General features: G+C 40.7%; 1 protein-coding gene across 2 annotated transcripts; it reads right to left on the reverse strand.

Annotated features, from left to right (window-relative positions):
- Positions 1 to 862: 862 nt before the first annotated feature.
- On the reverse strand, positions 863 to 22972 carry Suv39h2 (SUV39H2 histone lysine methyltransferase). Of its 2 annotated transcripts, XM_021647492.2 has the most exons (6): positions 22593 to 22967; positions 20485 to 20630; positions 9303 to 9974; positions 7615 to 7761; positions 4192 to 4321; positions 863 to 2317 (listed from the first exon to the last, which is right to left on the reverse strand). In XM_021647492.2, the coding sequence occupies exons 1-6, from the start codon at positions 22828 to 22830 to the stop codon at positions 2211 to 2213; spliced, it is 1440 nt and encodes a 479-aa protein (XP_021503167.1). In that variant the 5' UTR covers positions 22831 to 22967; the 3' UTR covers positions 863 to 2210. The 2 variants fall into 2 exon arrangements, with proteins under 2 accessions (XP_021503167.1, XP_060228678.1); XM_060372695.1 differs by lacking the exon at positions 7615 to 7761 and having other exon boundaries at positions 22593 to 22972.
- Between the last annotated feature and the right edge of the window lie 1959 nt (positions 22973 to 24931).

Genomic DNA, 24931 nt, shown 5'->3' on the forward strand with positions numbered 1-24931 from the left:
AGCTGAGTATGAGACTGGGAACACGCCAGTAAGCAGTGTTCCTTTGTGGTTCCAGCCTCTGCTCTTAAGGTCCTGTCATGACTACCTCCAGGTCCATTTCTGAAAACTCTACACACGTAGGACATGAGACTTGAAGGAATCAAACTGGAGCTGAACTGATCACTTTTGTCACAGCAACAAGGAGGCATACACACAAAAACATATACACATTTGTATTTAGATGAAAGTACAAGGACTATGGCAAGAAGGGAATAGGGGAATGTTGAAAGGCAAGAAAGAGGAATGGAATAGTGAATAGAAGCAAAGTACATTACATGTGTGGAACTTAGAATGAAATTCCTTTTGTTTACTTGTTTGTTTTGTTGTTGTTGTTGTTTAAAGGTAAAAATCTCAAACTGGGCATGGTGGCACATTTCTGTAATCCCAGCCCTGAGAGATGGAGGCAGGATCAACAGTTCCAGATAATCCTCAGCTAAACAGCAAATTCAAGGCTAGCCTGAGCTAAAAGATACCCTGTCTCAAGACCTACCCCTCCCCACAAAATCTTAAGGGCCCATTACATTTCTAGTAAGAACAAAACAAAGCCACACGTTTATTATATACAGGCTCTTTCCCTTTGCCCTCTTAAGTGTCTTTTTAACCTAAATAATAAACAAGACCAAATATCTAGATAGTCAAAACACTGATTAAAAAAAAAGAATCCTATTTTTAAACCTGAGAATAATTCAGAGTGAGCTTGGCTATGGGGGGTTGGAGGAGGGGAAAAACAGACCTGTAACACTTTTAAGATGATCAAAGAAAAACAAGTCCATTTAAAAAAATATATTTTCTTGATTTTGGGGTAACAGACATACTATGAGGCTCCAAACATGCAAACAGTTTATGTTATGTATTGTGAACAAGTAGCCATGTGAGGGCAATATTCTGAATAACATTGCAGCTTCTCCAAAAACAAGTTAAGATTAGGAAGATAAAGGAAGGGCTGAGTTCCTGAATTCAGTTCATTTTACTTATGCATATTACGGTCTATTAAACAGTCTATTAAAGCCTAGAGCAGTGAGCTCAGGTAAATCTTAATGAGAACACTGAAACCTCGGATTATTTGCTGCATTTTGTTTTTGTCTTCACACTGGATACCATGATTAGAACTCCCAGACCCAGAAAAGATGAAAGTTTTTTTCCTTATTGGTTTTACTACACAGGGGGAAAAAAATCCTATCTAATCTCCATAGGTTAATAAAAGTTCAAACGGACATAACTTTGGCCAAGCTTAGCTTTATCCTATCTAAAATATCCTTGTATAAAACAAGTATCTGCTCAAATATAGGTTACTTTCAAGGACATGCGAAAAATACAAAATTAAATTTAGTGGAAAGGAAATACTAAAACTGCCTGAAGTGACGGTGATGTGGTGTGAATTACACTGTCCCTGGGGACACGTGCTCCCTGGCATCTCCATCTCCTGTTTAGATGAGATACTCAATGTGGACCTCACTTTGTACTGTTCACTCTGCCTGGCACTCCAGCGCGTCCTCTGAGTCACACTGCTGTCTCTTCAAAGAAGGACAATGGCCAGCCACTATGGACTCCAGAGGAGCTGATTAGAGACTCTTCTACAGGATTAAAAAAATCTCTAAGAATTTCAGGTTCAGACAGTCTTTGTAATGGTAGATACTGTTTCAGAATGAGATGAAGCTAAAAGTAAATCTTTCACATTTACATCTGAAATACATTATTAAGATGCCAATGTTTTAGTGTAAAAGTAGAAAATATAATAAAAAATTCAGTGTCACTTATTTGTCTCATATACAAGATCAGTAAGTATTAAATGGGAACAATATAGTAAAAAAAAATTGTACATTTGTCTAAATTGAATTATCTGTTTGGGTCAAGGTAAAAGGTTTTATGTTAACAATCATTGCTTCATCACTTTTCAAACACTGAAGGGGACACTCGTCTGTTCCGACTTCTTAAGCACAAGGTAACTTGTGAATAGCTCGCTTTCCAGGTAACCACCAAATATATACTGTCTATGTGGCCCTGAAGTCTTTAGAAGCAACAGTAGTGTACTTGGCAAATAGCTTGAAACATGAGTTGTACATTAACATACATATAATCTTGATAATAGAAAGGAGTCCCAAGTACTTTTTCAGTTGTTAGAAGAAAAACAAAACAAAACATAAATATCATGAGCTCCATTTCCTGAAATTTCAGTTGAGGTAACCTCTGCACATCTCAGCTCCGCATTTACATTCAGTTCGGACCCTTTTCTTGGCAGGGCTGTGGTCAATAGAATCTGAAGATAATTCTCCAGAACCTGAAAATATAGGAAGAGAAACAAATGTTTCAGAACAGGGGCTGGAAGCTGCTTCAGCAGTGAAGAGTAGTCCATCCTCTCCTGGAGGACAGTTCAGTTCCTAACATCAACATCAGGCAGCTTATTACTGCCTCAAATTCCAACTTCTGACCTCTGTGGGTTTCACATTCACAGGAACACAAACACACAAATCTTCACCTTCAGAAGGTACTTTAGTTGGGCACAGTGGTACATGCTTTTCATCTCAATACTTAGGAGGTTGAGGCAGCCAGATCTCTGAGTTTGAGGCCAGCCTGGTCTGTACAGTGAGTTCCAAGCCAGCCAAGGCTGCATAGTGAGACTGTCTCAAAAAACTAAACAAAATACTTTAGAACTGTTTCTTAAATTTCTGGTTTACAGTAACTAGCAATGGTGTTTACTTTCTTAAGACATTGGTTAACTCCCAAAGAAATAGTTTTGTACTTATGTGAATATCTTGAGACGTTTCATTCTGAGTTATATAGCAACATGGCCTGATCCTCTGTATTAATTGTTAATTATCTTGCCCCTCTCCCTCCAAGATTCTTACTGTCCTGCGAACAATCCCTCTCACACCCCAAAATGATGTTTGTGTTACCCTGCCTCCTGACTGGTCAAATAAAATTTTCTACACCTGGGCAGGGCAAAAGTGAGGTAGGTGAAATTATGGTTCATGGGGTTTGAGGACAGGAGATCCTAGGAAGGAGAAAGTAGAGCAGAAAGGAGAAAGCAAAATTGCCATTGGATTAAAAAGAACGTGGGCCAAGACGAAAGGCTCCAAGAATGGTGTGGAAAGGAATGGCCCAGATGAAGAATATGAGCAAGTATTTTGAGGTTATGGATGGAAAGTAGTCCAGATAGGAATGGTTAAGGCAGATGACATGGGATGGGGGCTGGGAGATAATGAGATAGCATAGGTGGAATTATCTGCCCAGCCCAAAGTGAAATAAGGCAAATCTAAAATCTAAGAGGTCTCTGTGTCTTACTGATTATGACTGCAGGTTAGATAATACCGCCATGATAATTATAGGGCCATAATAAACATTATTAACAGGTACTTTTAAAATTACCACAACAGAGTTGTCTTGAGAGGGTGTTATAGGCTATGATGACATTTATTAAGAAAGTCCAATGCACAATCATTGTTCTTACATATCACTGAGAGCACAGTGGGGCCAAGTAGTAACAGCATGTAAAGCATATTATTCATAGGAAATATTCACAATCACAATACAGCCAACATAATTAAGTGCTTTAGAAAGTCAGATTCAAGAAGGAATAGAATTCATATGTGATTGAAACCATACTTTTAATCCTGTCAATATTTATCAATTAATGAACGTTCAAAAACATATTAATATTATGGTAAGTCAGCTTCCAAAATGGAAGTACTGAGAAAAGTCAGGCTGTCGTGACTTGGAAGAAAGACTGTGTGCTAGCTTTAGTTTTCAGTTGGGCCCTGGGCCTTAGGTAAGATGACAAAGTCTTACCCCTCCAATTTGTTTCATTTTTAAGATCTTTAAGTTAGTACAGCAAAATGTGCTTCATCATCTCCACACATAATTGGTCTTGCTGATCCTCCTCCCTACTGCTTCCTTCCATCTTCAGTGTTAGTTTGGTTTGTAATCCAAAGTCTTGCCTTCACTGTCATGCTGATACCAACATCCATAAAATTATTTTTGAAGCCAGTGGTGGTGGCACATGCCTTTAATCCCAGCACTCAGGAGGCAGGCAGGTGGATCTCTATGAGTTTAGGACCAGCCTGGTCTACAGAGTGAGCTCCAGGACAGAAAGGGTTGTTACACAGAAAGACTCTGTCTTAATACAAAAAAAAAAAAAAAAATCTTAAATCATACCTTTCATTTGATAGTCAAAAGTCAGCTCTTCTCCAGCATTTATGGTTCTTGTGGAAAATAATGCTATTCTGGGGAGCCGAGTATCAAGGTTATCGATGAAAACACTAAATACCTGAAGATTTGGGTCACACTAAAAAAGAACAATAAAACTTGTTTCAGTAAAACTGGTAGGAAGGTGCTCTTCTATTACCACAAAAAACTGCTAACTGCCACATGATCATTTTAAGTTCTACAAACTGTATGCATGCACATTCAAAATACCCCGTTTTCATGTATAAAGTTGGGTTTTTTTTGGTTTGGTTTGGTTTGGTTTTTCGAGACAGGGTTTCTCTGTATAACGCTGGCTGTCCTGGAACCTGCTCTGTAGACTAGAGTGACCTACTCAGAGATCCACCTGCCTCTGCCGCCCAAGTGCTGGGACTAAGGGCATGTGCCACCACTGCCCAGCCAAAACATTTGGTTTCTATTTGTGTGTATAGAATCTGGAAGTACGTGTGCATGGGTTCAGGTGCTTGCAGAGGCCAGAAAGGGTTGTTGATCCCTATGGTGCTAGAGTCACAGATAGTTGTGACCCCCCCCCAAAAAATGGGTGCTGAGAACTCGGGTCCTCTGGAAAAGCAGCAAGCACTTTTAACCACTGAGCCATCTCTCCAGCCCCCATATTTAAAAAAAAAAAAAAAAAAAGTAGTTCATGCTTGTAATCCCGGCACTCAGAAGGACAGAGGCAGGAGGATCTCTGAGTTCGAGGCCAGCGTGGTCTACGGAGCAAGTCCAGGAAAGCCAAGGCTACACAGTGATTGTCTTGAAAAACAAAGACAAACAAAATATTTTAATTTTGTTTTAAATTTTTTCATTTATTTATTTATTTATTTATTTTTGGATTTTTTTGAGACAGGGTTTCTCTGTAGCCCTGGCTGTCTAGATTTGCCCTGTAGACCTGGCTAGCCTAGAGCGCATGAAGCTCTGCCTGCCTCTGTCTCCCCGGGTGCTGGGATTACAGGCACGGGCCACTGCACCCAGCAAAGATCTTAGTCATTCATGAACACAAAGGCACACGTATCCAGTATGTTGCTTCCACAATTCATAATATTTTGTGTCAGCCTTTTTGTCGGGGGGAGGGGGCAGATTTTTAATAAAATTTTTCTTTAGAACATGGGCATTTCACTTGTGACTATTTCAATAAGGCACACTGCGTGTGTGTGTGTGTGTGTGTGTGTGCGCGCGTGCGCGCATGTGTATACTTTAAATAATTATAGTAATTTGGGAGGGGCAGGGTTTTAGACAGGGTCTTTCTGTGCAGCCCTGGTGCTGTCCTGGACCTCTCTCTGTAGACCAGGATGGTCTCAAACTCGCAGAGATCAGCCTGCCTTATCCTCTTGAGTGCTGGAATCAAAGGCATGTGCCATCACCACCCAGCTAGAGTAATTATTTTTAAATAAAATCAGCATGATGGAATTCAAATTTTATATTGCATAATTACATCACTTAAACTTTTATTTGGAATTGTTCAGTATTTCAAGAATACTAAACTACAGAATATGCAAAAAGATGTAATGAGTCATGCCAAGAAAATGAAATTGGTGTTTAATTATCCCTGCATAGGACGTATGTTTTGGGTAGTGGAGCTGGACTTCTTTATTCAAGGACCCCACATCTGGACTCAACCAATTACAGAGTCAACTAACTGTAGATTATAAAAGTGTTTATAGAAAAGAAAATCACACAGTAGTCCTGAACATGTCCAGGCTGAGTGACCTTCTCCTTAGTCCCTAAACAAAATGGAATAACCATGTATATTCTATTAGGCATTAGAAATAATCTACATACTATTTAAAGTTTAAAAGAGAATTTCTAGGTTATTATGTCTCAAATTTAAAATAAGGAACTTATAAGGAAGTACCTATAGGGAATTGTAGGACTAATCCCCTGGGATACGAAGGAATGACTAACCCTTCAAATTTATCGATAAGAAGAAATTACTTAAAACAGACATTTAAGCAAATCAGGGAACCAAAAAGGAAGTCCAGACGGTCTCTTACATTTCCCTGCTATTCACACAGGGCTCCTGGCAAGCAATCTAGCAGACATTTTAACTTGGCTACATATTTTAAGATCAGCTTTATGGCATGCTGTCTGAAACACTCTTTCTTTATTATCTGTCACACATACCAAAAGTGGCAGCAGAACCAACCTCCTAAGCTTATGCCTCGTACCTGAGTGATGAAACTATGCAGCATACATCTGAGTTAAATGGTGCTAATTTTATTTTTAAATAATTACTCTTTATCTCTACACACATACACACAAAATCCTTAAAAAGAATAGGCTGCAGACCTAAGTTTTTCAAACATCAATTAAAAATTAAAGAATACTAATTTCTAATTTTGAGAAATAACCCTAAATGTTTGAATACTCTAGAAATTCTTTAAATTTTATTTTCAAATGTTAACATACTGACAGTAAGAACAAAACAAAAACCAACCCTGTTACCTTTAGCTGTACAGTATTCCTCCCATACCCATGAGAGTATTGTCCAAGATCCCCAGTAGATGCCTAAAACTGCCGATAGTACCAAACCCTATAAATACTAGGGGCTTGTCCTATACATATATACTCATGACAAGTTGCCTTTAATTCAGACACGGTAAAGAGGTTAACTACAAACAAGCACTGAACAGCTAAGTTATATGAGTGGTCTGCCTCTATGAAAATATCTTATTGTACTTTTACCTTGTGGCTTAAAGGAAACACTTTGGCAAGTCCAAATTGCTAGCATTACTAATCTTGTGTTTCTGGGCAATTGCTGAGTAAAATAAGGTTACCTGAACACAGCAACACTATGATGGTTATCCTGATAATCCAGAGAGCTACTCAGTGACTATCAGGTAGCACATACAATGTATATACACTAAACAAAGGGACAGCTCATGTCTCCAGGAGGATAGCAGACAACTTAACACTTAAATGAATTATTTCTGGAAATGTAGGCTGGGTACCTTTGGGCCCCAGCTAACTGTAACAGTAACTGAAACTATGGAAAGGAAAATGTGAGTAAGATGAGGGGCTACCACACATTTCAGATGTAGTAGCATCAACTTCTATAACATACCTTTATTGAGATTCTTAAACCATTTTACTTAGCTCCCTTGCTTATTAATACCCGTCTTCTGCTATGAAGTTATCCATCTACCCTACAGCATTATTAGAAAGTTTAAATGAACTGAGCTATAGACTGTTATAAATATAGTAATTATCAAACACTTCAATATGTATGTTCATATTACAGGAATATCATGATTTAACAGGAAAAGCCCTTATACTAAACTGCTCTGAACACTGTAAAAATGATGGTCACTCAGGTTAAGGAGAAACCATTCAGACAGCACTTGTTTGAGTTATCTGTCTCTCTATAGAGTTCCTTACACTGTGATTCACAAAATGAGACACATTTCCATATCGAGCTGCATCCACTGTGAATTCATCAGATTCATAATCCAGATCAAAAAGATATGTGATTCCTTTATTATCATATAGCTGTCCCCGTCTTTCAGCCTCTTCACTTGTGATTACCTAAGGAGAAAACGAAACAAAACAGGAGAACTACAGTTTTACATATTTTTCTTTTTATGATTAGGGTCTCTCAAACTTTTAGACTCAAAAGATCTTTCTACCTTAGCCTCTCCTGTACCTCTCCTGGGACTACAGGTGACACTGAATTCCACAAAACCACAGAATATTACGAAGCTACTGTGGAACCAAAGAAACATTAAGTTGTTAACACTGATACATGACAAATATTTAAAAAGAAATTCAAGTGTCATCAAAACATTCATACAAACTAAAAGCTAGATAGAAAAAAAAGTATAAAAAATGAGGGAAAGTTATAAAAGACTAAAAATAAAATCTGAGGGAAGCCGAAATAGGTACTACCTTCATTATAACCAGGCTATGCAAGATACTGATCCAACTGTCCTCTACAGGACACAGATGAACAGACAACTACCTTTGTGAGAGTGTACACTCTCAGTATGCGCCAAAGCAGAGGTTCTCAACCTTTCTAATGCTGTGATCCCTTCATACAGCTGTGGCGATCCCCAACCATATAGTTATTTTTGTTGTTATTCCATAACTGTAGTTTTGCTACTATTATGAACCATAACAGTATATCCTAATAAGCAGGATATCCAATATGTAACCCCTGTGAAAGGGTCATTCGGGGGGTCACAACCCATAGGTTGAGAACCATGGCTCTAGAGCAAGAACACGTGGAAACTGGTTACATAACAGGAACTTTATGTTACGTATGCAATGAACCATTTGGAAGGTTTTGTTTTTCAGAACAGTTCGGGAACACTTCAGTTCAAAATCACAGCCCAGGAGCTGAGGGTAAAACTCAGCAATACAGCACCAGGCACTGGCCTGGGCTCCATCCTGTCACATTATCTGCAATTCTGTTCCTAGGATTACAGCTTGATCATCAGTTCAGCTGAAGACATGGACAGTGGTCAAAGAGGTATGTTATCAACTAAATCTGGCTGCTGTGCCTCGGTTTCTTCATTTGTAAAAATGGAGATAACTGTTCTTACATGGAGTTGAGATTAGTGAGTTATGGTGCTTAGCTATGACCTGTGATGAGCACTTCTTAAATCTTTACGCATATGATATCTATCAACGTAAATATGCTAGTATTTGGTAATCAGAGAATGGTCTGCAGTTCAAAGTGGCAAAGCTTAAGTTAGTGGTTTTTAGATATAATAAATGCGTTCAGACATATTTCACAATACTCATAAGTCATGTTCTACTTAGTAGATATTTCATGTTAATACAAAATAGGAAAGGAAATTTAATCATACTGGGTCAAATAAAGTTTCAATGTCAACATGATTTCTCTCTTCAGGACTTTTGTGTAAATATAGTTATATTTTAAATAAAAAATATATGCTTTGGTCAGTGGTTTTACATATAAAGGTTTAGTAAACCTTTCTACTAAACCTCAAAGTGAATTTCTACGAAGCTGCAAATGATTAACATCAAAATATATCAAGTATTGACATTAGAAAGGTAACTTTTCAAAAGCATAAAACTCATATGCATAGGATGAATTAACGTACCTCTCCAACATATTCCATGACAAAACTCATTCTTTTAATCTTCACAAGGGTTTTTACACCCCAGCCACAGCCATTGCTAGTTCTAAAGATGCACAGTGAATATTGTGTGCCTTTTTGTACAATCCTATTGGGACAATCAGGTCCACATCGGCATCTTGAATTGCATTCATAGATGGGAGTGCCAGGTTGGATTTTAATTTGTTGGTTCTTATTATAAGCCAAAACAACTCCAGCTTCAGCAGGACAACACTTTTCAAAGAAGCAGTCTGTACATGAACACCCAAAGGTAGCTTCACTGTTTAAGCTGATCCCTGGAGCTGGCCTATATTCATTAATGTAGTAGAAGTCTGAAGGCGGGCCCTCCAAGTCAACAGTATTTTCAACAAATATCATCCCTTTGTGGTTCTTTCTTCTGTTGAGGTAATCTTGCCACCTTCGCAGAGCTATTCTTTGCTTGGCTTTCTTTACAATGTACTCAGCAACAGCAGGTTTCAAGAATTTCTTACTGTTTTTTGAAGTAATTGCATTGCCTTTCTTTTCCCTAGATAAGTAACTATTTTTGTCACTAGAGAACTGCTGCAGTAGTTGTGGACACTTGAGGTTTCTCAAGGGCTCCCACGTATTTGTAGACTCTGGCCATCCTTTCCACTTTACAAGATAATATTCCTCATCCTTAAAATAGAAAAGAAAATACAAATCAGATTATGACAGTCTCTCTAATGGCATTTCTTTTAATTCAAAATGTGTAGTCACAAGTTTCAAAGAGTAAAGCATGAGTCACACAAAAAGAACTTTTGTATACTCTCTGAAACACAGGATTTAGTGGAATGTAACATCTGACAATAGGTCAAAGAGGCCTATCTAGTGAAAGATAAAGGCACTGAAACTTATGGCTGTTTTACTAAACAGTATTAGGTCAAAGAAGTGTTTACCTTGATCATGGAAACAGGTGGTCCCAAAAGTGAGTATTGGGCTAGTAGCAGATATGGCCAGCATAGTTGTAGGCATTCTCTAAGGGCTAGAAGTTAATGATGTTCATTGGGCATGTGGGAACTTCATCCTCAATGTCTTGGCCACACATGCCTTAGATGTTCTAAAGATAAGCGGATAAAGTCACTGCTAGGGGCCGGAGGGATGGCTCGGTGGTTAAAAGCACTGGCTGCACTTCCAAAGGACTCAGGTTCAATTCCCAGCACCCACAAGGCAGCTCCTGTCTGTCTGTAACTCCAGTTCTAGGTGATCTGACATCTTTACACCAATGCACATACAATAAAATTAAATAAATTATTTTTAAAAAGTCACTGCTGGCCACACATAGCTAATAAGAACTTGAAATGTGGCTACTCTCAAATGATATACTTTGTTATTAAGTACAACACTGAATTTCAAGAATATAGAGGGAGGACAAAATATCTTTACCTTTAAAAAGTATGTTGAAATTTTACAGCTATTTAATCAAACATATTATTGAAACCAATTACTATTGTGGATGTGGTTACCAAGAAAATTAAAGTGACATTGCATCTCACATCATATTTCTAAAAGACATTAATGTTCGTCAATGCTGACCTCATTTAGAGAAACCTATGAGTAGTCTAAGTAGCAGGCATGAAAGACAGCAAAGATCCACCTAGAATGTTACTGGCCATCATGGTTTCTGAAATCTCTTTATATACAGTGACTGTTTTCTTTCTTTAAGGTCATCAGATGCCATTGCTAAGGCAGTTCATGTACAAGAGTAAATTCTAAATGATGTCTTTCAGTAATCAGTTCTTTGTCTAAGAAGAGCTAGCACATATCCATGGGCCCTAAAGTAAAGCTCAGAAATGCTCCTGAAACAATGAAGTGGGAGGCTCAGTAGTTAAGAGCACTGGCTGTTCTTGCAGAGGGCCTGAGTTCAATTATCAGCCCCCACACGGCAGTTCACAACTTTAACTCTAGGTCCAGAGGTTCTGACACCCTCATACACGTATACCTGCAGGCAAAACACTCATGTGTATAAAATAACTATCAGAGCGATTGAACATCATCCTCTGTTTTTAAAATGTTTACGTGACATCTATTTCTGTGAATGTACAATCTTGTGTGGGTGTACATGTACCATAGTACATACATGCAGGCTGATGACAACATGTAGGAGTTCTCTAGTTCCACCAGGTGGGTCCCAGGGATTAAATTCAGGGTGGTCTACCTTGGTGGTAAGTGCCTCTACCAATAAGCCATCCTGCTGGCCTGCTGTTTTCTTAATTTGTAGATAATAAAAACCTTTTTATTGCAATAAATTTGCCTATGAAAAATTAACTTTTAATATAAAGCAGGGATGGACATAATAGTTGTTTTACTACCTATTACCCCCTGCATACACATAGTACTAGAGCTCAAACTCTGGGCCTGCCACATGCCAGGCAAGCATTCGCACTGAGTTATAACCCCTTCCCTAGCCCATGACTTCAGGACAAATGTCCTATGATGTTTGGCATATTGCTAAGGTACAAAGTGGGTTCAAAAATAGTTTCCCAGGGTGCTGGAGAGGTGGCTCTGCAGTTAAGAGCTAGCTGCTCTTCCAGAGGACTCAGGTTCAGTTCCTAGCACCCGTGTGGCAGCTCACAACTGTCTGTAACTCCAGTTCCAGAGGATCCCACATTCTAACACAGACATTAATGAAGGCAAAACACTAATGCACATGAAATAAAAATACAGAATAGTTGCACACCCTAATTTAAGATATAGTTTATTTCATTTTATATGCATTGGTGTGAGGGTGTCAGATTTCCTGGAACTGGAGCTACAGACAGTTGTGAGCCACCATGTCAGTTCTGGGACTTGAACCCAAGTCCTCTGGAAGAGTAGCCAGTGCTCTTAACTGCTAAGCCATCTCTCCAGCCCCACCTTAATATTTTATTACGCCCTATTCATCCATCAGTAATTCATATGAACTAAAAGAACACAGTTTCATTTTGAAAATGGTTCAAAATATGTGTTTTTTTTTCTGTTACACTGTGTTTAGAATCTAAGGACATACTGTACACACACTATATTTACATGTATGTATGCATGTATGTTTGTATGTATTGTCATTTCAGAAAGGAGAAACAGAAAGCCTAGATATACACCAAAGTGTGTCAAACTGAGCCTCACTAAGGCCTAAAGATTTCTTTTTCCAGTCAGGTAATGATAAGTTGGGATTGTTGGTACCAGATCTACTTATACCAAAGTAGATACGAGATCCAACTGTCACTGTCTGAACTCATCTATTCCCCATAATTCTTATGTTTTGGCTTTTGATACCAGAAGAAAGCAAAGCAACACTGGTCCTTTTATTGCAAAAAACAATGTAAGTACTGGCAACAGGTTGCATAATTAAATTACCACCTGAATAAAACTAAAACATCTATTACTGCCCAAATAACTTACTGTATTGGTTAATTTTGAATAAGTCAGTTGTATTTAAAATGAACAAGGATTATATATTAATAACTTGGTAACTACTCAATTTATGTACAGTAAATATACTTAAAAAAGCAGGATTGATTTTGAGAAAACAGTTTAGAAATATTTTATTTCTGGTTTAAAGTCTATTTTATAAGCATATTTTATTTTTAAAACCTAAAAAGGAGATTTCTGTTTTTGAAAAACTCAAGATTACTTTATAAAAAAAACCCACTGGTTTTAAGGCAATTTTAATTAATTCAATGACTTACAATTACAGATAAGAGCCAAAAAGCTTTTATAATACCTAGGAGGTATGATGAACTACAAAGTGTTAAATCCCTTGGGAAAAATGACAATATGTGAAATAAGTATCAATGGAAGGCATTTCAATTTTAAATACCAAAATAACATAGCCAATACTACTAAAACAGAAAGAAAAATTGGTATAGGTCACATAATTTTTAAAAAGTACAGAGAAACCAGAAAGAACTATACTGTCAAAGACTGACAGAATATTTTTGTGCATAGAACACAGTAGGCTAGATAAAAGACAGAAGCAAAAGCTGTAGCTTGTAATGAAGCATCAAAAAGCAGTTAAGTGATGGATTTGTCCAGTTTTAGGTTGAGAATGTTAAATAGATTAAAACTACAACTCTAATGCCAACAAGTAATTTTAGACAACCCTAAGCACCTGGTTAAACTTCATTGTTGGCCACTCCAATGCTTCTTACAATTCTTAGAAACCATGAAGCTTAAATGCACATGCATTTCACTCCACTTCATAATCTACCAAACCAACTGAGTCTTCTGCCCTCAGCTAACCTGACTTCTCTATAGCAGCAGCCACAACTTTACATACCTTAGGGGTCAGTGTATGATTTTCTCTGTATTTTTGTTCTTTCTACTTTCTTTACTGGCATGGCTTCTTGGTTCCTTTTTATATTAAATAGGTGTATTATCTTTTTGAAAATCTGAGAAAAGCTACAAATCTAGGTCATATAACTCTTTGGGTAACTCCATGTTACTGAAATTCCAGCTTTAATGCTCTCTCTGGAAACCTTAGCACCTAATTGATGATTGTAATAATTATATGCTGATGATTCCCAAACTTTTAACTGCTGCTTGTATATTCAATAGCTTCCTAATGCCCAACCGATGTGCAAAAAATTCACCACTGTTTTTCCTAAGCAGATTCTTTCTGTATGACTCATCAAGGTGAACCTTTTCTACCTACTGAACAAGCTGAAGAAGCAGTAAACTATCTTTTTTAAACTTTATTTTTTTTATAATTTATTCACTTTACATTCCAACTATAGCCCCTTTCCTCATCTCCTCCTGGTCCCACCCTTTCCCTATCTCCCCCTTCCATTCTCCTCCCCTATTTCTCAGAAAGGGGGAGCCCTCCTCCCCTACCATGTGACCCCAGACTATCAAATCTTGTTAGGACTGCTTGCATCCTCTTCCTCTGTGGCCTGGCAATCCCTCCCCACCCCCCCACCCCACAGGGGGAAGTGATCAAAGAACGGGTAACAGAGTCAGCCCCTGCTCCCCTTACTCGGGAACTCACATGGTGACTGAGCTGCCTATGGGCTACATCTGAGCAGGGGGTCTAGGTCCTCTTTATGCCTGGTCCTTAGTTGGTGCATCAGTCTCTGCAGGCCCCATGGGCCCAGATTTCTTTACAGACCAGGTAGGCTATTTTTAATTCCTTCTCTTTAATCTAGTCCATCACCAAGTTTTATTAAGGATGGGCTTCTTCCTACTCATCTCCATTACAAAAGATTAGTTTACTTTTGGCTTTTATCTGAGTTATCATACTAATTGCCCACCTGGCTTCTCTGCCTCCAAACTGGTAATACTCCAATCTGCCCTCCATGATGAAAGCATAGGGTTATTTTATAAAAACAGAAAATCCACAGAACCACTTACTACTCTATTGTGTTTTGCTTGCAAATTGTTAGAAGTTTTTCTGTTGCCTACACATTGCGGTTCAACCTTCCATTGATAACAAAACTATTCTTAATCTGGTTGTGGGGGCAGGGTACCATCACAGTAGAATGCTTGCCTAATATGTCCAAGCCCTGGGATCCACTCCCAAGAACACAAAACAATCCCAAATTCTTCCTCAGTAGGGTGTTCACATCTATAGTCCCGGCCATCCAGAGATGAAGATGTGAGGATTATTTGAGTTCACAAGTTCCAGCCTAGGCAACACAGAAGGACTATATCTAAAAAAGAAAAGGTCAGGGCAGGAAAGATGCCTTAGGAGGTAAAGCCACGCCCACCCCAGGCCTGACAACCTTAGTCTGATCTCCAGGACCCACATGATGCAAGAAGAGAACCAACTCAAAGTTGTCCTCTGACCCTACTTGTGTGCCAAGGGATATTCCCCACACCCATCATGCTAAATAAACAAATGTAAAAAACAAAACGCAAAAACTTTCTGAGATTGGTTCCTGATACCTCTCACTATAACTTCCCACTACATTCCCATTCATTCACTACTCTTTAACCACACTAACTTTACCCGAACATGCCAGACTATCAGTTTTCTGATGCTTGCTTAAGACATTCTCCATGATAGAACACCTTTAACATTTGCTAGAGAATTTATTTTAATCTCATTTTACGTGTAAAGAAAGCTATTCACTTAAAAGAAAATGTGTGTATGCGTAAGCCTGATAGTGTGTATGTACCATGTCTGTACGGTGCCTTTGGAGGCCAGAAGGCAGCAGATTTCCTGAACCTGGAGTTAGAGGAGTTCTGAGCCATCATCTGAGTGTGGCAAACCCAGTTATATGCTCTGCAGTCAGGTGCCGCTGCAGAGGCTGGAGGTGCTGCTTACTGGTTTACCATGCCACTCCTGCACTTTAAACTATTCCACGGCTCTGTAGGTCCCCCAAGATGATACCTGGAATCCTTCTGCCTGTAAGGAGTTGCAATCTTTAGATCCTATCCATCCTTGTAGCTTCATCTTAAACTTTGGGCCAGGCTCTACTAACACCTTCTATTCCCTGAAGGCGTCCAACCGTCTTCTGCATCAGGATCTATCTAGCCTCCTTCTCATTTCATTTGTTAAAACTAACGTTAAAGCATGCTTCTCCTAGATGACTGCCCAGCCTCTCCAGTTAGGACCTTCTGTGTCTTCAATACACACCTTCACTGTAAGTTAGGTCTTGTACAGACACTGCACTCTGCTCTGCGTAGTTGTCTCACTAACTATTACAAGTGACCAAATCTCCAACAGAACCTGCTCGGGAAGGTTACCTAGAGAGCAGCTGCAAAGTGAGGTGACCAAAAACAGCCCCTCAGTAATGTATCTATATTTCAGGGGAGAGATAATAAGCAAAGAGATTCTGAAGAACATTAAAAAAATAGGTTGGTGGTGGTGGTGGTGACAGGAAATAGCAACAAGGGGCTAGACAGAGAGAGATGGCTCATAAGTTAAGAGTGTTTGCTGCGCCTGCAGAGCATCTCAAATCCATCTGAGTATCCACATCAGGCGGTTCATAACCACCCGTTTACAACCACATCCACCTCCAGGGCACCTGACACCCTCTGGCCCCCATGGGCACCTGCATGGTCATGCACACCCACATGCGTGGGCACATGTACATAACAATATATGTAAAAATATTAAATACTTAAATAAGTAAATATTTTATGCAAAGTAAAGATAATTTTAAAAGAACACGTGTAAATATATTACATACTTAAATAATAATAGCAATAACAGTACACACTGATGTCATCTAACTTAAATATCAGTATCTATTGGATACATTCCATATTAATCCATTTAATATTAATGACACCCTAGAAGATGATTACTATCACTACCATTTTTCACAAAGAAAGTGGAAGACAGATGCTAAGTTGCTGATGATCACAGAATAGATGATAGGCAATATTCCATGGATAAAAGAGTTTCAAAGAAGAAAGAGAACCAACAAAACTTTAAGGTGTTCAAACTTGACAACAGGTGGCCAGTGATAGGGTACACAAATTGAAATGAAATGGGTGAAAAGTTAAAATTAAAAAGAAAATACACAGGATAAAATAAAATTCTTTACAAATCATGTATCTAACTAGGGATGTATATAAATAATATGTAACTAATTATAACTAAACAATTTAAAAGAAAACAACTTTAAAAACTGAGAAGGTGTCGGGGGAGCAGTAGAGATGGCTCAGTAATTAAGAGCCCTGGCTGCTCTTCCAGAGGTCCTGAGTTCAGTTCCCATTAACCACATGGTGGCTCCTACCATCTATAATGGGATCTGGTAGCCTCTTTAGTCAATCAGACATACATGCAGATAGAGCACTCATATGCATAATTAAATAAATCTTTAAAAAAAAAACTGAGCAAGGGAGGGGAGGCCTACAGAGATGGCTCAGCGGGGAAAGGCACTTGAAGACTTGAGTTCAAATCTCCAGTACCCATAAAAAAAGCTGAGCATGGCTGCGTGGACCTGTTAACTGTAGCATCGGGAGGACAGAGAGGCAGATTCTGGGAGTTAACTGGCCAGTCAAATTAACCTAAATGAAGGCATCCCCTGTCTTAAACATGGACAGTATTTCTCCAGCTTCCGCACATGCCCACTGATGTACTCACATTCATATGCATGCACGCTACACAGACAATATAAATGAATGAGGTATTTTCAGAGTGAGCAAAGATACTTAGTTCACAACAACAAATACAAATATCCAGTAAGAGAATGCTAAAAAGATGTTGGACCCCCAGAGAAATGTAAATAAAAACCACAATGACATGCACTTCTCACAGCAATAGCTACACAGGAACTGAAACTCTTATACTCTGCTGGTGTGGAAGCAAAATGGTATGGAGCCCTGGAAAAATTTGACAGTTCCCAAAAGAATTAAACAAAAATAGCTTTCCAAGGGAAATGAAAAGTACGCCCATACGGAGACTTGCATGTGAACACCCTAACAGCATTATCTGTAATAGTCCCCGGAGAGAACAACTTAAATTTGTCTGTCCCATGATAAGTGTGATGCAGCCACACAATTTATCGTATTTGGCAACAGAACGGGAAGAAGTGTGATATTCCACTACCACAGAGAAGAACCCGAAAAACATTCTTTCAGGCCAGGCAGTGGGTGGTGCATGCTTTTAATCCCAGCATTCGGGAGGCAGAGGCAGAGGCAGGTGGATCTATGTGAGTTTGAGGCCAGCCTGGTCTACATACAGAGTGAGTTCCAGGACAGCCAAGGCTACAAAGACAAAAACCTGTCTCGAAAAATAAAACAAAACAAAAAGTTATTTCAAAGGTGGGTGTGGTGGTGTTGACTTGCAATCTCAGCTCCTCAGATGACTAAACCAAGGAGGATTCCAAGTTCAAGACTCCTGTGGGCTTCGGAGTGAGCTCAAGGCCAGCCTGGGCAACTTTAGCAAGACTTCATCTCAAAATGAAAAGTAAAGGGTTAGGGACTATGATGCAGGGGTAGCGCCCTTGCCCAGTTCAGAACAGGCTCTCAGTTAAATTCTCAATATTCCAAAACCTACCAAAACCCATTATGCAAAGTAAGTGAAGCCAATCATTCAGAAACACGGATTATTCTCTTACGTACAATGAAGAGGACTGGGATAAGATGGGGCAAGTAAGAACACTTAATTCACAAAGAGGAGGACCTGACGGAGTTCAAATCCCAGTGGTCATAAAAAGCCAGGCACCTGTAATCTCAGCCCTGTTGGGGACAGAGAAAGATGACTGCTGAGGCTTGCTGTCTACCAGCCTAGCTCAAGGTTCGGCTAGAGATCCGGTCCCAAAGCAATCAGGCAAAGTGACAGAGCAGGACAACTGAGATCCTTCTCTGGAACACAGAGCTGGAGGAGAGAGGAAGGGAAGGGGAGGCCCCCATACTGCTACAGAAGCAGAAAATAGATTTAGCAGTTTCTTAGGGTTTGTAATTGACATTTTGGGCAGTAATGGTTATGCTTGGAGATTTTTCTTTAAGGTAATGAAAAAAATGTTTTAAAATTGACTATCTCTAATTATACTAAGATTTGAAAAATAAAATTTTTTAAAACGAAGTAGAAGAAAAATAAAAGAAATAGCTGTGTGAGTAGAGAGGTGAGGCCAAAGGAAGATATCTAAAGGTCAGAGAAGATGCAAGTATATTTATTGACTGTTAAAATGAGTGAGAACTGAGCTTGATATTAAAAAGACACCAAGCTGAAGAATACAGTGTGTGTAGGTAATCTCTGCACTGGAGACGCTCAAACATGAAGGCTGTGAGTTCAAGGCCAGCCTGGGACTACATAGAAAGCCCCTGTCTAAATTAATTAAACAGAAACCACAAGTTTAGGCAAAGTCCTAGGGGAGTAGACAAGGGTTACAATTGGGGAAATCTTTGTAAGACTAAGTAGTGAAGTTAAACTGAATGTTAAAGGCTTTTATTCATGGAGGTAGAAGGGGCAGAAGTCTTCAGATGAATACAAGAAAGGGGAGAGGAAAAAGATCCAAAATAGTAATAAACATTGGGAAATCTACTGGTATGAATAAAAAAACAAAGCAACAGGTAAAAATCTTGTCAAGCAGAATAGAGCAATATTAGAAAAGTAGAAGTTTGGTTTTCTTTCTTTCTTTTTCTTTTTTTTCTTTTTTTTTTTGAGGGGGGGATTTGTACATGCTGGGCAAATACTCAGCCAATGAGCTGTAATTTCCTTCAAAAACTTTTTAAAAATACATTTTAAGGAGTCTGAGTGGCCCAGGACAGGCCTGAATTTGTGAGCCTATTTCCACCTTGCTTGTAGCTGGGATTACAAGTCTACACCACCAGGCACAGTTTAGAGGTATGTCTTAGTGGAGCTAGTGCACATGATTAGATGATACTCTCAGCCAGACTGGTCAGGGTAGGGCTTATAAACCAAGATGGCAACAATTAGGCTCTTTCAGGGGTAAGGTCCTGAGGGTGCTGGAAGAAATGCCTGCGCAAGACCTCAGTGCAGGGAGGACAATGCTACCTACCACAGGAAGACGGCATTTCCCAGGAAGAAATGGAGCTTAATGAAGGGCTCATCAGAGATGGGGAAGAAATCACATTATTTTAAATAATGTGATTATTTATCTGCAAGAATTGAGATTAGTGGACAGTTCTCAGAGGAAGGCTACAAGTAAATGGATTACTGAAAATATAATTACACGGTTTAGATCAAAAAGCTTCTTAGAACAACTCATTTTAAGGTGAAAAAAAAGAGAGAAAAGTGCAGAGCAATTATATCAGTTTGCTGAAACTGTTAAGATATGAAACAATGGCTTGAAGTGACCATGAAAGCCAGCCCGTTTTATCACACCATAACCTCTAACAATTCGAGTTTGACAGGATGGCAGGAAATACACATGATGATGCTTTTGGAGGACGTTCAATAACTTTACAGTTAGTTTGAACCCCGGGTTCCTTCCAGGTGATTATGGGAAATATGATCCAGGAACAATGTGAATTATAAGAAAAGTCAATCATTTGCTTTGGTAATCCATATGGAGGTAATCAAGAGTTGGATGCAGAATGATACAAACACCCTAAATACTCTAATGCAAGAGTATTTTATGCGTCAAAATCCTCTCAGTGTTACTTGACAAAACCGAAGACAATGCACAAAAATCTATGACTTACAACCTTAAACATTAAGAGCTTTGCTTATTTAAGGCTCTCTTCAAGTTAGAGAAACATGAAACACTGCAGTGTGAATAGGTCTCTTTCAAGGGGCTAGACATTGCCTTACCTTTACTACCTTGTAGTCACACAAGTACTCCACCTCATAATTGTTTAGATTCCTTTTGGTGATTCCAATCGATTTACATGTGAGCTTTTCTTTTCTACATAATTCCTGAAGAGTATCAAGTGAAACTAGGCAAGGCACACACCAGGCTACAATAAGAAAATAGAATTCTTTACCAATAAAATAGCTACTAGGTTGAAACAAAAACTTAAAAAACCCTCTCAACTGACAATTTTATAGTCTAGAAACACATATGACAAGAAGCCAATTATGTGTGTTTAAGGAAAAGTTATATGATAAAGAACTATTTTTTTGTGAATCGGTTTACTTTCCTGTGAACTTCTATCCCACTGTTTTACTCACAATGGCTAATTCTTGCTTGGCTACTCAAATTTTTTCACATCTAAACTTGCTTAGGATTACATATAAATTGAAAGGTAAAAAGAGGTAATTTTTCTTCTTTTACTGTTCCACTTTATTCTACACAAAATATAGCTGTTCTCTTAATAAACACAGCTCTCTAAAACATACTGTTAGAGATATATCTAAAATATATCTAAAACAACCACAATTTAAAAGTAACCTTTCACTTCTTTTAAACAGACAATAGGAATTTAAATCCGAAAATAGTTCAATCCATATCCTATTTTTTCCATTTTGGAATTCTGCAAGAAATTTTAGCTTCACTTATTTTGCCCATGGTGAAATGTATTATCAAAATGCATTAACCAGAGAATTCAACTTTAAATGGAGAGCATAGTGTCCTTTGTAATACTCACTTCCTGCATTGTTTTCAAACCAGCAGTTACAAAACAGAATACTCAATATAAACAATCCGTAAACCAGACTTGAAAATCAGACATACTAAATGGCTAATATCAGGAGAAATACTAGATGATCAGAAGCTCTCCACCCTACCCGCTGGTGGGCCACCTAGCTACACAACTCTGGGAACTTTCTTCAATCTTTCTATCAGATTCACTGAAAAAAAGTGAGGGTTGGTGAAAACAGGGGTGATCAAACAAAATATATCACTAAGCCATGACGTTGTATTTAGTAGTTCTCCAAGGTAGTAGGCAAAAACACTTTTAAGTGAACATCGGGGAAGGGAGAAAATAACCGCCCTAACTTCCCAACATGCCTTCCTCATCTTCCCCAAGTGAGGGCTTCATTGTCAGCTTCCCACTCCAGTCACTGCAAAGGACTCCTATTTCTGGCACGCGCAAAACGCAAAGACTTTTCCTCAAATTTGCCAGAATATAGTGATTGCTTAGGTGTGGTGGTTTGGAGACAGGAAAGCTGTAAAAACGTCTCATAAATCGAGCTCATAAAAATCTTAAGGCTGTTTTGTTTAAGGCTAATCTCCTTATGCTAATTATTTCCAAAGAATTCTCCAGTTTATTTGCCCAAGGTGTTTGCTGTTTTTCTTTTTCTTTTCTTTTTTTTTTTTTTTTTTTTAATTTTTGACCCTAGCTGAGAATCCTAAAACACAACCCTATAATGGAGAATGGTGCTGAGTATGAGCAACATACATATTCAAACATACATATGAAAACGTCATAATGAAGCGTTATGTGTCATGTGTTATTACAACGCACTTCTCGAAACAGAAATGCTCCGCTTTGCGCATTTTGGAGTATTAAAAACAAACAAACAAACTTGCAAACATTTGCTTCACCAAACCCCACAGCCTACAGGGATGTGCGCAAAACGCCTCGCCGCCCGGCTAATCTTCTAACACCCCGCTGACAAAACCCTTCCACCACCCCGCCCCCGGCCACGCTTCCAGGGAGCGGAGTCGGGGATACTACAGAGTCACCGCCCGAGCGGAGCGGAGGAGCGAAGCCGGAGAGCCGCCTTTCCCTTCCAGAACGCTCTCCGCACGGCACACTTCCGAAGGGCGCGCGATTCGAGCGCAGCACTCCCGCTGCGCGCCCCGGCCTCGGCGTCCGCGGAGACGGCCCCCGGGGCCCCGGGAGCGCGGGCCGCAGACACCCGCGTCCCCGGGGGCCTCTCCGGCGCCGCCGGGCCCCAGGGCCCCTTCCTCCGCCCCGCGCTCAGCCCCGTGCCCGGCTCGCCCGCCGCCGCGGCGCGCGCGCTTCCCTGCTCACCCTTGAAAGAGGCCGCGCGTGCACACACACCCGCGAGGAGCGGGGCCCGCGGGACCCTGGGGCCCGCGCGTCGCCGGCTCGCAGCCGTCCGCGAGCGTCCCGAGCCCGAGGTGTCCGCGCGGCGGCGTCCCGTCCACGCCGTCGTCCTCCGGGGCTTGGGCCTGCGGAGCGGGGCCGGCGGCGGGTGACAGCGCGCGGCGGCCTCCCCTCTCCGCGCCCGGGCTCCGGCCGCCGCCATCTTGCGGAGCTTTCATTCAAACTGGCGCCGTCGGCCCGAGCAGCTCAGCCGGCCGCACGCGCAGCCCCGGCCCGCGAGGGACTCGGGAGCGGGGAGGCTCCGAGGACCAAGGCGTCCTGACGTCAGCGGAGGCCGACCTCCACCGAGGGGGCCTGCGCGCCTGCGCCTGCGCCGCGGGCCCGGCCGCCCCGGGAGCAGGTCCCGCCCCTCGCTGGCTGCACGGCCGCTCGGACTCCGGAGGAAGCCGGTCAGGATTCCCTCTGCGGTGCCTTCAGTCTCTTCACAAAGGCACGGCGTGCACGCTGCAAGATGCAAACTGTGCGGCACGGGTTGCTGTGCACTGGTCGACTCTCTCCCTCTCCTGTTCCTCAGCACCTGAGCCCAGCCAGGCTGTGCTACTTTTCCCTTCACGCCACGCCGCTACAGCTCAGGATCTTAAAATGTGGTGCACGTTGGGGTCACATAGAGAGAGGTGCTCTGTTTGGATCACGCAAGGAGATTATGACGAGTTGATACGACCCCGTTGTTAGGATTGTGCAGTAGAGCTGTACGACAGTTTTGTGAATCAGGCCACGGGCTTGGTTCCACGTGGGAGGTTTTAATAAAGGGAGGGGGAGGGGGGTCACAGAGACCGTCTCTGGGCAGAGTAAGAGAGAGAAAGAGGAGAAAGACATGGTGGGGGGAGGGGCACCCCTACAGAGAGGGGAGCAGCAGAGGGGAGTACAAGAGCAAGAAGGCAAGAGGACAACAAAGTGGCAGGTTGATCCTTTTATGGAGCAACTGAACCATGCCTGCCAGGTGTGGCTACCTGGCCAGTGACACATGATGACATCATAAGTTGCTAGGCAACCCAGAAGCCAGCTGCCTAAATACTAACATTCCTCCCTTTTTCTATAATTAAAAAATGAGGAGCTTGGGCTACTTTCATGTAAGGCAAGTTAATGTAGGCTCATTGGAAGCCGCTCTTGGGCCACTCTTGGTTGCCATGCAAGGGGGTAAGAGAGAGAAAAAAAGTAATAGCAACAAAATGTCCAGATTACATGTTGAAGGAGAGGAAGCCCCTGCCCTGGAAAGTTCAGGGTACAGGGTGGAGTTGGCAGCCACACGCTGCAGCAGGTAGGGACTGAGGAATGCTGGGAGAACACTGGAGCTACTTGTCTTGGGCCTGAAGCACACCATTCCAGCCTTTTGTTAATAATAAGTGAATAACTGGCGGAGATTCTCTTCTGGCTACCTCCTGATGACACTAGGGGCGCTGTAGGGAGGTCAAAAGGCTGAAATGCTGGCCAAGTCCTGGAAGAACAGGCTGCTTTGATGCTGTCCAGGGTCTGTGAGAACATCCATGGCTGGGAGGGAAAGTGTAGCTTGACAGAAGTCTGTGAGGTCAGACTGGAACACCTGTGGTAGCTGCTTTGGCGCTGTCATGGATGTAGGAAACACCTGGGTCTGGCAGGATACTGAAATTATATTTAAAATCTTGAGCTTGGAACCATGATAGTGGGTGGCATAGTGGAATGTTTTTGTATTAGATTTAGATTAATAAATCAGAGCTCTATTGATAAAGGTCAAAACTCTGGAGAGACAGTATAACAGTAGCATAGCAACAGAAGGAAATATTAAGCATTTTACCTATTTAGGATACCTTAAATCACCTTAGACCATGCAGCCTTTATAACTTCCACTTACCAACCTTAAAACACTTTCTTAGACCCTTAAACATTTTCCTTAAGCTTTGTATCTAATTATTTACTGTTAGACATAAGTGAGACTGCTATGAGCATTTATTGTCCTATAGCTAAAGGGATGATAAAAAGTTACATCTGAGGCCTGTTTTTTTGAGTCTGGTAACAGAACATTTTGTGTCTAGGCCTGACAATAATAGCTCTAGAAGGCTTAAGGCCTGGTCTCCTGTATATGAAGAGGAATGAGGACATCTGAAGCCTCCCAAGATAGAAGTTGGCAGTATAACCGTGGGACCCAAGTGTGGTGTTAAAACAGATCTGCAGTGTTATCTGGGCTTGGAAAGGCTGGTAGAGGTTGCCGAATCTAGGAGCCATTTGTCCTCCACCAGGCCAAGGAGCTCAAAGGCTGGAAGTGTCTG

This window comes from Meriones unguiculatus, chromosome 19 (assembly GCF_030254825.1).
Source record: "Meriones unguiculatus strain TT.TT164.6M chromosome 19, Bangor_MerUng_6.1, whole genome shotgun sequence".
NCBI lineage: Eukaryota > Metazoa > Chordata > Mammalia > Rodentia > Muridae > Meriones > Meriones unguiculatus.